Source organism: Epargyreus clarus, unplaced genomic scaffold, assembly GCF_041222505.1.
Source record: "Epargyreus clarus isolate Ecla_fem2 unplaced genomic scaffold, WU_Ecla_fem_2.2 ptg000004l, whole genome shotgun sequence".
NCBI classification, from domain to species: Eukaryota; Metazoa; Arthropoda; class Insecta; order Lepidoptera; family Hesperiidae; genus Epargyreus; species Epargyreus clarus.
The window spans coordinates 9,938,245-9,951,354 of NW_027332212.1; the positions used below are offsets into that span (position 1 = coordinate 9,938,245).

Sequence of the window (13,110 nt, forward strand, 5' to 3'; positions counted from 1 at the left end):
GGTTGATTACAGATGTCCATGGGCGGCAGTAGCCACTTACCATCAGGTGGACTGCATGCTCGTCTGCTACTCCTATATCATAAAAAATTGGCATTTAACGTTCCTTATATCAGTAATTCGGTACATACGAACATCGTATGTGCAACAGATGGTGTTCAACGCAAGGTCAAGTTCCGAGCAACCGATCGGAACTCGATTATGTAAGACAGCCCACGCCGGCGCTTATCTATAATTCCATACATAGCACTGATCTCCTTCCTAATCTATTACCCACTACATCGCGATGGAACAAGTTTCTGCATTTATACTGGTTGCCAATGACTTTCACTGAGATTATAGACTTGAGTGACTTAACTGGCTCCGATGCGGCTGTATAATCGAAGATCGTGCAAATACTTACCCGCAAAGCAATAATTTATGGAATTAATGCTTTCTACGAAACTTTACTAATTGCTTATTACGTATTTTAATCCAAATGTATTGCTCCCATGGAGGAATGATCTTTTCATGTTAACATTCTATAAGAAACTTATTAGAAAGATGTGTTATGGAGTTTCTTTCGCATATTCTTCTCTATAAACGAAGTATCTTGCAAGGCGATGGTAGAGTATTAATGTTAAAAAAATCAGTAAAGAATCTACTTTAAATAAACTACATATTTTACTGTATTTGTTACTCCATCGAAAGTTTATATGAGAAGTAATACTTGGACGGTTTTAAAGTTACAAGAATTCTTATCGGTACAAAACTAACAACCACAATCCAACACTACATTAATCTAAGATTACTATTATTTAGATATTCATTTGCCTTGTCCTCACAGGGCAAGGTTTGGAGGCCAATCGTAATAACAGTCGTAAACCATAATATCTACCGCAAGAAACATTGTATTAAAATATGTAAATTGTCCTTGTAAGCAAATAGTCTACGGCCCTTTGCTTATATTATATTTATGTCTACAAATTTTATCACACCTTTACCTAACCAAAAAGTAAATAGTTTTGTCAATCTTAATTTGTACGAAAAATGCCTCAATTATGCACTTATAAGCAGTTGTAGAAAGTAAAAAATATAAATTATTCAAATATCTACATTCTGAGTGATCGTAAAAGTGTAAAAATACTTGATTTTTAAATCAAGTGACCGTGAAAGGCTCGTGCCGTGTAAGTAAACTAGTATGCATGCACGCCATGTACGTAAAGTGCATTTGTCACGATAAAAATATCGCATGTTTTGCGCTTCCCCGTACTTTAAGAAGTTTTCCCAAGGTAAACGCCAGAACTATATCTTTGATACGAGTATGTCCATATATTCGTTTTAAGTAATATCGTTATACATGGAGTATAATATAACAAAACAGTTTTAAAACAATCTTATGTTAATTCTTGACTGATAAATTGATTAACTTTATGAAGTTATTTTTACTGTGAGAAAACATTGAAAAGTATCCTATGTGCCTAAGTATTTCCTTAATAAAGATGATAGAGGTGTATGATCCATCCATTAGGAACCTAGACCCTTACGTTTGTGACAGTAAAGGGTTGCCGATGATGCTCACGACTCAAAACGTGTATTCATTATAATTATTTATTATTATTTAAAATATTTTCTTTACACCAACAAAAATTCGACATAAATTTACTTGTTTGTTGATAAAAGATTACTAAGACACATTATTTATTGCCTAATATATCTATTTTTGGGTTTGAATCATCTTTTTTTGTAAAGTTTTATTGTAATATATTTGCGTTCTAGCTTAAAATGTTACATCGGCATGCAACTTGTTTATAGATATTTAAATACTGTAAATTGTAAATTTAGCCGAACGGCATACCTTCATCTGAAAACAAATAAATTTTAACATAACCTTGTACCTACAAAACACCCACTTAGGTGTCATTATTATCTGTCAATGGAAAAAAACAAGTAATTTAGTTATCAAAAGCCCACAAGCTCGGTATCTTGTGTAACCATAACAAAACAGATTGTCATACTGCACGGTCATTTATCTTAGCCACATTTTGACATCGGCCCTAAAACTGGGTTCACACGACATCGTACTGCACGTTTTTAAACGAGTTGACAGAAGGAGATTAATGTTTTAGAACATGTGCATGTATGTCTAATTCTTTGGCACGATGTACAGCCTGAACGACTTTACGGATTTTAACATGTCATATGTTGTTAGATGATTTGTAGCGGTAGATGTATTGACATTCAAAAGGTGCTCTGTAAAGAACCTATTTTGAATAAAATTAAATTATTAGATTTAATTAGATTTGTCTTGGTAGCACGAGTGATATACTTAAATTGAATAAATCAAAATCCCATCTCTAATTTCCTTTTTCATTCGATTAAATTTGTCCTGCACAAAAATAAGCTGTATAATGCCGTGTGAACACAGCGTAAATCGCAGTTTTAAGTTCCTAATACTGCGCCCAGCATACCAGCGAGACGTTGCGCAAAATTTATTTACCTGTCAATTAACCAGTTTCACGGAAAACATTACGTTAAACACTCCGGTATAGATCCGAATTAATCGACTAGCAGGTGTTACTGCTACCAAAAACCGTAGAAATATTTATTTATCTGTTCTATAACCATTTGTTTTATTATTTATTTACTAAATGCACAGCTAAATTTGTTTATGATATATAACACTGAATATTAAAGTAATAGCACTTTATAACTTTATACTTTATCTTTAACTCTATTTTATAAATAAATATATAAAACATTAAGTGGATATGTTTGTTTGCAGATAGATATGTATTATAATAATATTCTCTGCTGAACTACTTTGCAAATTAACAGCGTTTTTCATAACTCCTTATAATTGTTCATTTTAATTAATATTTAATTAAAATGAATATGCAAATATTCATTTTAATTATAAATTATATTATCTTAAATGTTTATATTTCTTCATACTGGTTGTATATTTAATTATATAACTTTATATCTCTATATTTCTGCACTTGTTTTAATTATATGTAATTAATAGAACTACTATACGAGCATATACATACTGTGGTCTAAATTGATGGGTGTGGTATGATAAATAATTCCTTAGACGCAACCACGCACCTTTATTGATCTTAGGTAGCATGCTGTTACAGTTCTCTCTGATATCGCTGCCACCCATGCGTGAAAATGACCACTAAACATCAAGTTTACGACACGATCAATGGTTACGACACGATACTTAGGTAAAAAATGTATAAAATAAAGATTTCTGAAAATCTTTCAATATTTACGTGCTACCTTTATAGTGTCGATTTTATTTATATCCTTACAAAAAATAATTTTCATCATTTTTCCATTTGCCTCAAAAGAATACGACTTCACAGCTACTCATTTCTTTTACGAAGTCTTTCCGGTTCAACCACTGTTATCATCATTAGGTAATATAATGGAATAATATTATTATTTAAGTACACACAGTGCGTGAAAATTTAATTAACGACATACTTCTCATACAATGACGATTGAGGCAATCAGGGCAGCGGGTCATGCGAATGCAACATAACATTGTATAATAGTCATAAATAACCGTTATGCATAATTTAAAGATTTTTTGTAGCATGGTGTAAGTTTCATGGAAATGAAATACCAGAAAAACAAAAATGGTGCGGAACAAAATAATTTAGTTTTTATGCAGTTATCCACTACCGACTTCCGTTCCCTTTTTTTTATTGTTTACGAGGGGAAACCTTCAAAAGGTACCCGGCACCGTGGGAGCGACGCAGGGTTACGTGGGATTTTTACCGCACTAAAACCCCCGGTGGCCGTCCTCGGTGCTGCGTAGAGGGCTCCGGGATCTCCAAAGGAACGCAACCGGAGTCCTCTTAGTGCGTTGCCCCGTCGGGCTCTGCCCAAGTGAACTTGATGCTCGCCACACCGTCTGGTGCGTACGACGGTATGCGACCACACATACCGCCGCCCTTCCCGGGGTCGCTTACCGGTCGGTTCGAGCTTCCTTTCTTGCTGCCGCAACCCCAGAAGCCCCCTTTTAGTCGCCTCTTACGACAGGCAGGGGATACCGTAGCCCTATTCTGGTCCCGAAACTACAGGGACACCGACTTCCGTTACCTACTTGAGCTCGAGTCTCCTCTCTGAAATAGAATAAACTTCACAATTTTACACACGTTTCAAAACGTCGAAATGTTTTCTTACAAATATTTTTAAACTTGTTTTATTAGTGTTTTAGATTACTGGTTAGAGTTTAACGTGATAGAGCCGGTACGTTTCGACGGGGGAGGTGCCACCCTACAACCATTTCTAGCGTGAAACTATTCAAAGTATTAGTGGAACATTGTGGATGCCAACTGACTTAGCTATAATGCGACTACCTTAGTCCTCGGTAGAATTTCTCCCACATGTAATTGCTCACAGAAGTCTATGAGCTCCAAACTCTTCTGTAACATACTGCATACTGTAAACTACTGCAAACCAATAAAAAACGACACTGTTACTGGATGTGCGATGACTATAAACATTAAAAACGTCCTCTACACGTTTCATTAAACAGGCAACTCTCCTTCATCTTACAGATCGTTCATCTGGTACAAATTACATTACATATATTATAATGATGATGCGTGTGTAATGTTATGGAATAAAATATTAGAAGCACGTTCTGTGAAACATTTATGGAGTCGTCAGCGTTACATTGAGCGAGGCCGGTCAAAATACTCGTAACTAGCGATGTGAGTTCGATATCGATATTTACAGCAAAGGTAAATATCGATACTTACATTGACGGACTAAAATATCAGTAACTAATAATATTAACATTCCACTTACTTTTTGAAATTAATCACCCCTTTTACGCCGACCTAAAAATACAAGTAACAATAGATACCTATTTAAATTTTTCAACGTCGATTTTAATTTTTTCGGTATGATAGCATCGACAAACGTTAAATATATATCGATAGGTATCAATACTAAGTTTATCGACCTTTTATTTTGTTATAATTGTACTTCCGATATATCGTCCCATCCCTCGTAACGTCCTCAACGTCACCCTTATTACGAGTGTGAAGGATCAACAAAGGATGTTGACTCATGTAAATCTAATACGGAATACCATACATTTTTCCGCGTATTCTTTCCTTATGAAGCTGGATCTTGAGTTAAACCAATATGTAAACATGTACCTCGTAGACTAAATATATAAAGTTATTAATTCAACGGTGCATTCTACATTACTTCACTTACCATAACTTTTACGCAAGTGGGAATCATAATTTTGAAATTATACGTAGCAATTGTGCAATTGTAACTTTCTCTAATATTTCTGTCATATTTTGATAAAGATACTCCTGCCTTTTAATAAATATTAATTATTTATAATAAATAAAATCTTTTGGTTAAAATCGATGGACATTATAACCACGTATTAAAGAAGAATAGATATTTCAACGCAAATGTACAGCTGTTATGTAACAATGCACAACAGACTTGAAGCAATTTATTTTAATAACACTTACTTCACAATAAACATAATGATGATCATGAGCTCAGGTTGACCCTGACTTGTCTATGAACGCCCTTGCTATCACCACGGATACCTGAGGTCGTCCGACCCGGCATCCGGTGGCCTTTACGTACAGGCAACGACCGATCACCTCTTCCGGGTAACCACGCCTAAAGGCCGCTCACACTCGAACTAATGTTATTGATTTTATTGCATTGAAATCAAGTTTGAGGTGAACCTAATTTATTATGTTCGAGAAACATCGAAAGCGACTATTCACACAATTCAAATATGTACGTAAAATTACAGAATTTATTTTAAGGTATTTAATTTTTTTATTTTTATTATTTAATATTTTAATATTTGAAAATTATTGAATGATTTTCAAAAACGGCAATTACTACTTCAATAAGAATTTACTTTTTAAGTTTGGTATACCTACCTACAAACATATAAAAAAAATCATTTAAACCATTGAAGGACCAATTAGTTTTACCCATGTTTTTACTGCAACTTTAATATTCAATCAATTAAATGTAATTAATTAAATTAATTACACTAATCGATTGTAGGACATTAAAAATGGCATTTAATTTTTATTATTATGTTCCTACTCATATGTACTATTGCCATTCTAATAATTATTTACGCTTCAAAATTATCTCTATTAAACTTCTCTAAGGACACGTTGCTCCGCTGAAATTGCTTTTGTAATGACTTCGAACCATTAGACATAATTGCGACATTGAGCAAAACATTACAAGTATATGCTTTTAAACAAAATGGTACACTTATTTCTTATGTTAATACATAATATAAGACGTTTCTATTCAATCGATATTATACAACATATTGAATCGGTAATATTGAACAAAAACATTTTACTGTCCAATTTAACTGAACTGTGTCAAATATACGTAACTTTAAATTTATTATATTGAATTTTAAGATATTTTTTCAACATTTTCATGTTAACAGACAACCGAATGTTATAGCTTATTCAAAACATTAAACTAAGACCTATTCGCTCCTTGAATGGATTGTAGAAGAACTGTTTCGAAAATTAATATCTTCCAAACATCTTGATTCTTGACAGACATGGATCGTGAGTAATATTTCAAGCAGCGATATCGCACGAACAACCGAATCCCACGACGATTTAAATCAATGTCCACGATGCTACTCTAACATTTGGTGTATTCAAATGTTACATACATTATTGTAATTCAAGTAAATTAATACTGATAGTTTGCTATACCGTAGGGAACATATATGGACAAGTATTTTAGTAAATAATGGAATAAAATAACTTTACAAAGGCAGAACAAGTTTAGTTTGGTTCGATCGAAGACGTATGGTGGCCATCTCTTGCAAGAAGAAATTCTTCCACTTCGGTGGGTGTGTATGTCAGCTGACTTACATGATCACCTTAATCCTCAGCAGAAGCAAGGCATCCGTGATGGACTTTTGGTAGAAAACCTGTATTATACGGAATTGCTTACGTCTGTCATACGAATATTATTATGTCTATGGGCAGTAGGCTATATTTCTTGAATGATTAGAATTACTCACTTCATTTCATAAGTCAACCAACCCAGATCAATACAGCCTAGATTAAACATCAACTTCTTTAGTTAAATTTTATGGGCCATTTATTTACCATTCTATAATGGATATGAGTATTTTTGGACATCTCATTAATTGAACAAAGATTGAGTCACAAGATTGATCATTATAATTGATCATTACAAGAAAGATCAATTAAGATGATCCAAAAAAATAAGGATTTTTCCTGACACTGCTCTGTAATGTAGTTATAAAACCATCTTACAATTTTAAAGAACTAACTTACTGTACAATAATATATTTTTAAATGGTAAACAGTGGTCCCCCTTCTGCCTCTTCTACAGGAATATACTCGTAAGTACTTACCGGAGTCCTTCCAAGTCAGTTCTCAAGACTAAAAAACATTTGTGATCAAGCTGACGTGAAAATCCATGCTGTTGTTACATTCCCTCACATAGTTTATTAGTTTCCTCCACAATATAATAAATAAAACAAACAATCTGTACAATATAGTATGTTACTAATATAAATAAAAATAAGGTTTCTCGGTGACTCTGTCTTAATATGGCAATGGCGTCGTAACGTAAATTTTATTCATTCTTCCGGTTACCGATGAAAAACAAAATTATTACAAGATTACTTCCGAGAATTACGCCTACGGCTGATTTAATTATGTCAAGAACATTTAATGCAATGTACAAAGGTCGGTTATTATTATCAACTTACATTAAAAGTCTTGTAATAAGTTGTGGATAAATGTAATCTGTACGATATAATATTATTGAGTGACTTTTATAAGTTATTAATTTATACGGCCACCGTATATGGTCAACCGAACAACAAAACAAAATAAAATTAATATAGATGTTAAATATATTTTAAATTGAAATTATTTGAGCTTGTCTACATAACTTTCTAGTAATCAAATTACAACATCTAAAACATAACAACGTAAGTGTAATGTCCAAAAAATGCTTTCGATTCGCAATTTATTGACCATAACATTCTAAAGTGACATCTTATTGGTACGTTCTTTTTAGTATATCCGCTACCGTAACACAAGGCTACATTCCACTGGTGGCACAGAACGAGTTGTTTACTCCACCACTCCATAATTGTTGCTATTTTATTACACACGAGAAAATATGCGAATTGGTAAACAGATGTAAAGTGGCAAGTCGGTAATGTCAAAGGATTTCCCAAAACAACGCCGACCTTGAAGCTCCGTTTAATACATTTTTTACTCAATTATCCTGAATATGTCAAAGCACTCTGAATATAACTTGGACGGAAGTACTGTCTAGACAGCCGTAGAATATATGTAGGTAATAGCGTTCGCTCTGAATGGCAATACTTGAACCTACATCCGCTTTTCAAAGGTGTTGCAAGTGCGCTGTGCGCATTTCGTACACTAATATCATGAGATACCCTTTTCGCCTTTACTGCGATCTTTAACTGATCACATAAATATATTACAGGTACAATGCTCAAACCTTTATAATCACGGTTGAGTCTGTTGCAAGCTCCGAACAAGACCCCAGATAACTAGATACCTACGTTGCCCACGTTTATATCCGTAACAATCAAGAATTAACTATACAATTACTAAAACTAAGAAAACAATATCGTGAGGTTTATTTAATAAATAAATGTACAACAGCCCCACTGACAAACTTAATTCGTTTCTTGGACATAAATTGAACATTCCAAAGATATTTAAAATATACCTACCCTATACTTATTAGTGTAAAGTTATAATTGTGCAACTACCAATAATTCAAGTAGGTAAAATTATGTTGTCATCTGTACTATAATAACCATCCAATGTTAATCCGCGGTAAATACTTATATTCGAAATGATTCATTTTATACGATGGTATCACTTTATAATAGATTATTAATTTATTGTACTTAATTATAAGTTATTGTTCTAATGTAAGTGACAATTGTCTCACAACGTAAGGCTTGCAAATAATTTTATCTCATTTTTGTTAAATGTATATAAATTAAGTCCTTTTGTGAGAGAAAATAAATGAATTTTATTATTATTTATTATTATTATATTAATTGTCTTCTATGAGAAATAAAGATCTTTAAATCTTAATAGTAAAATGGAAAGTACTGTACACATATCTGCATATTCCTAAAACAAATGCCATTGCAGCATACATACATCAAACGACGCCAATCGTATATAAAAGCTTGCACAATGCACATACTCCTTAAATCGTATTAAAATATAACTAATTTCCGCTATAATGAGTTGCTACAATTACAAGCAATTTATTAAGTACGTCATACGTATATCCTATACTTTAATACCGCCATAATCCAAAGATTATGTATTTAAAGTAACGGTAAACTGCATCCGTTTCCCGACGCCGGTGGGCGGCTATGTCGTAAGTCAATTCAACAAGATCATGATTTGCGAGTTCATAAAAGCACTGCATACTATATTATTATTTATAATTAGTAGTAAACTTATATGATTTTTATTCACACAAAGTAACTGGTTTTTTAATCGTTTTTACGTTATGGTTAGTTACATGCACGAATATTACCTCAACTATTTTAAAAACGAAACCTTATATAAGTTGGATAATATTCACAACATAATTATACTATATTATTTAGATTTCATTTACTTCATTTTAGATTACTTATCCACGTTTTAAGCAAGTTATGTTATAGGTTTCTATGGTTTATCTCAGGGTTCTCGGAGCACGTATACATATTTATCTGTGTAACACTTAAAACTCAGTTCAGCAAAAACGCTAATGTTTATGTATATGTGTAATTAGTGTCAACTAATCTATTTAAAACAAGTATGTATTTAACTCAAAATATACGATCTTACAAATGGATGTAGTTATGCAAAATGGATCCAACCCACAAAAACCGTTTTTTAGTTACTATCACAAATGGCATCTCCACATCAACTTTCGTATATGCAAAAAATATGCATGGTATATTTTTTGTTTTGAAATATACAGATATCAGTGATACCAATCATAAATTAACCAATTTAACTTTTACTAAAATACCTATTTTGCATAACTACGTCCAAATAAGAACAAGAACAAAACAACTTAATGACAACTGGATTGAACAGCACTAAATATTACTGCACAAACTCCTTATTCAACCATAATGTCATTAATAGAATCCGTCCATAAATTCTCTTAGGCATGTTTTACTTTTAAACTAAATTATCATCTACCTAATCAACTACATAATTGTATAATTAAACAATAAATAATTATGATAGATCGGACACATTGTTCATGTTCGAAATCAACACTCCATTGATCGTTATCTGAAGGTACCTAATAAAATTGAAGGCAAGCGGTCACGCGGCTTGCCTCCCACGCGTAGAGCTGACTTGATTAAAGCTACGACACAAACTTCCATGATCCAATGTTATCGTAACGAAGACTGTCAAGTGAAGGTCCATTGCGAGGAGTGCATCACCCAGAGTAGATGTATCATAGTACCATGACTAGTCTGTCTGAATGACTGAAGAGAGATAATAGATCATTCACTAATACATAAATCCGAGAGATGAGGTGAGGTGTGGTAAGGGTACATACTTTTCCGAGGCGCCTCAGGGGTATCGGCGCATCTGTGGCCGACCTCAGGTAGGAATATCTAATCCTATCTGGGGTTGATTACAGATGCCCATGGGCGGCAGTAGTCACTCACCATCAGGTGGACTGCATGCTCGTCTGCTACGCCTATATTATAAAAAAGATGGACAATTTAGTGTCGTTTGAACTTTGTACCTGTAGTAATATTAACATTTGAACGGGTGTGTAAGTCATTTACAAAGGTTCTCATAAAAAACAATGTATTATCTAGATATAATCAATCCAATGTAATTTAAAGTAGAAAACTAAAAACATATTAATTTGGTTCCAGGCTGGGCGAGCGATGAAGGGGTGGTTCGACGCGTTCCGCGAGGAAGGCGGGCCGACCCTGTACGCGTACCACAACCGCACGGCGGTCGCGGCCGACGTGCCCGCGCTTGCCTTGCTGATCGCCGCCCTAACCCTCTACCTTGCCTTCTTGGCCATCTTCCCTGGCATTAGGAAGGAGGTACGTATATCCTATGACATTATTTATAAGCACCAAGTTTCACTCTGACCATGTCCATGCCTCTGACCATGAAAGTTTATTATTATATTGCTAATTATGTTGTACATATTCAGTCTTGAAGGTAGTAGAGCCCTACGTCGTTTGCGTGAATAGACCACCACCGTCACTCATATTTCTGCCTAATAACAGCACTGTGAAGTAACTGTTTTATGGTACAATAAGAGTAACTTCGCTCCAAACTTTAGTTTAAGTAAATTTTGACTTTAAGTAGGTACAACTTAAATCTTGGGTTAATTAGCAACGGCCACTTACCGTCAGGTGCGCTTTGTACATATTATTGGGTGGCGTTATACCATGTTTCTAATTTATAAACAGATAAGACACTTAAAAATAATTGCTCTACTATTTATAAAGATCTGAGGAACAATCACAATTTAAAGATTAACTAAGATTTACATAGCTGTAACATCGTATTTTTTATTTAATTTCAGAGGTTCACCACTTTCACCATAGTTACGCTTAGTCTCTTCGTGGGCACGGTTATCCTTGGTAAGAATATATTTTCGTAGATTATAACATTTTAGTGACTAGACTAATTAGTTAGGTAATGTCAAAATGTTCATAATTTGAGAGCGATGACACCAATGGCTCTACAATTTCTACAGTACTCGCACTTTATTAATAATGATAAATATTATATTATCGATCGATCGATGGCTTGTAGTGTAACTTATTTATATGACGTTCCTACATTAAATTTTGCAGTATGAACATACCAAGTTTGACGCTTTATAATAGAGTTAAAAAGACTCCTGTCCTATTTTGATATACATACTTACGCCGGTTTATGTTTTGCAATGACCACATAAGATTCGCGCCCATACAACTGAATCTACGTATAAACATAGTACTACTTGTACTTACTATTGTCTTACAACTCACGTCCTCTTTCTGCATATTGCAAAACAATGTTTGGTCGGAAACAAGCTTACAAAATAATACATTTTATTATACGAACTAAAAACATAGTTACGAGCGTACTACATTCATCTTAAATTAGATTATTACTGCAATGTGTAGGCCTGATAAACATCTTAATAATAGATCTACTTCTCCATATAATGGGCATAAATTATTGTGTACAAATTATTTAAGAAAACCAGAATATGTATTTTTTGTATTTGATAATTAGGTACTTTAGCTAGGTTTACTTTAGCTTTACTTGATTTCTCTAAGTAAGCTGGATATTAAAACTATACTAACTACTAAAACCATCTAAATCTGGATAACGACAATACAAACTCCATTTAATATTGCTTGTATAATCCTATACCATAATTTACCTTTCGCAATTTAAACATTATTTAAAAAAAATATTTTAATTTATAGTATAATGAGATCCTAGTATAAAACCAATTATTTCCTCTTAATTTAATTGTGCGTTAATCTGATTAGGTTCTATAAGTAAGCTTTCGTAACCACCTTACTCCATTGTTGCGGTGTGACCACCCAAGTGGAGAAACCAGTTGCAATCCGTTACTAAACGCATTATTTCTTATCAGATAAAACCCTCTGTGCTTAGTAAGTAATGTAATTAAAAGCCTACATAGAAACCGTATCATTTTTATGCTGCAATCCATTTAAATTCCATTAGAGGGCACGACTCTCTGTTTTGATACGAAGGCTAAAGGCTCTATCTACCATATTCTACCATAATAGTATTAGCGAATGAAAATTCTCTACCTACCTTGTGAAATTGTTCCGACTTCCGACATTACACTAGGTTTAACATAAACACATCCAAAGTCCAAACCTTTATATCAAAGAAGATCTTAAAATACACTATATCGATTTTACTAATTCTTTATTCTAAACTTCAAATAGACGCTAATTATTTTTGATAAAAATTCATATGTGGGTAGAGTCGCGTACACAAATCTAGGTAATACGGTTGTAGTAATTCTCTG

At 33.4% G+C, this 13,110-nt stretch overlaps 1 protein-coding gene across 3 annotated transcripts in view; it reads left to right on the forward strand.

Moving 5' to 3' along the window:
• mol (dual oxidase maturation factor 1 mol) overlaps positions 1–13,110 on the forward strand; it is a 68,201-nt gene that overhangs the window by 48,661 nt on the left and 6,430 nt on the right. For all 3 annotated transcript variants that reach the window (XM_073093194.1, XM_073093195.1, XM_073093196.1), the window contains 2 exons: positions 10,967–11,143; positions 11,635–11,692. In XM_073093194.1, the coding sequence (XP_072949295.1) occupies positions 10,967–11,143; positions 11,635–11,692 (235 nt within the window). The remainder of the gene's footprint in view (positions 1–10,966; positions 11,144–11,634; positions 11,693–13,110) is intronic.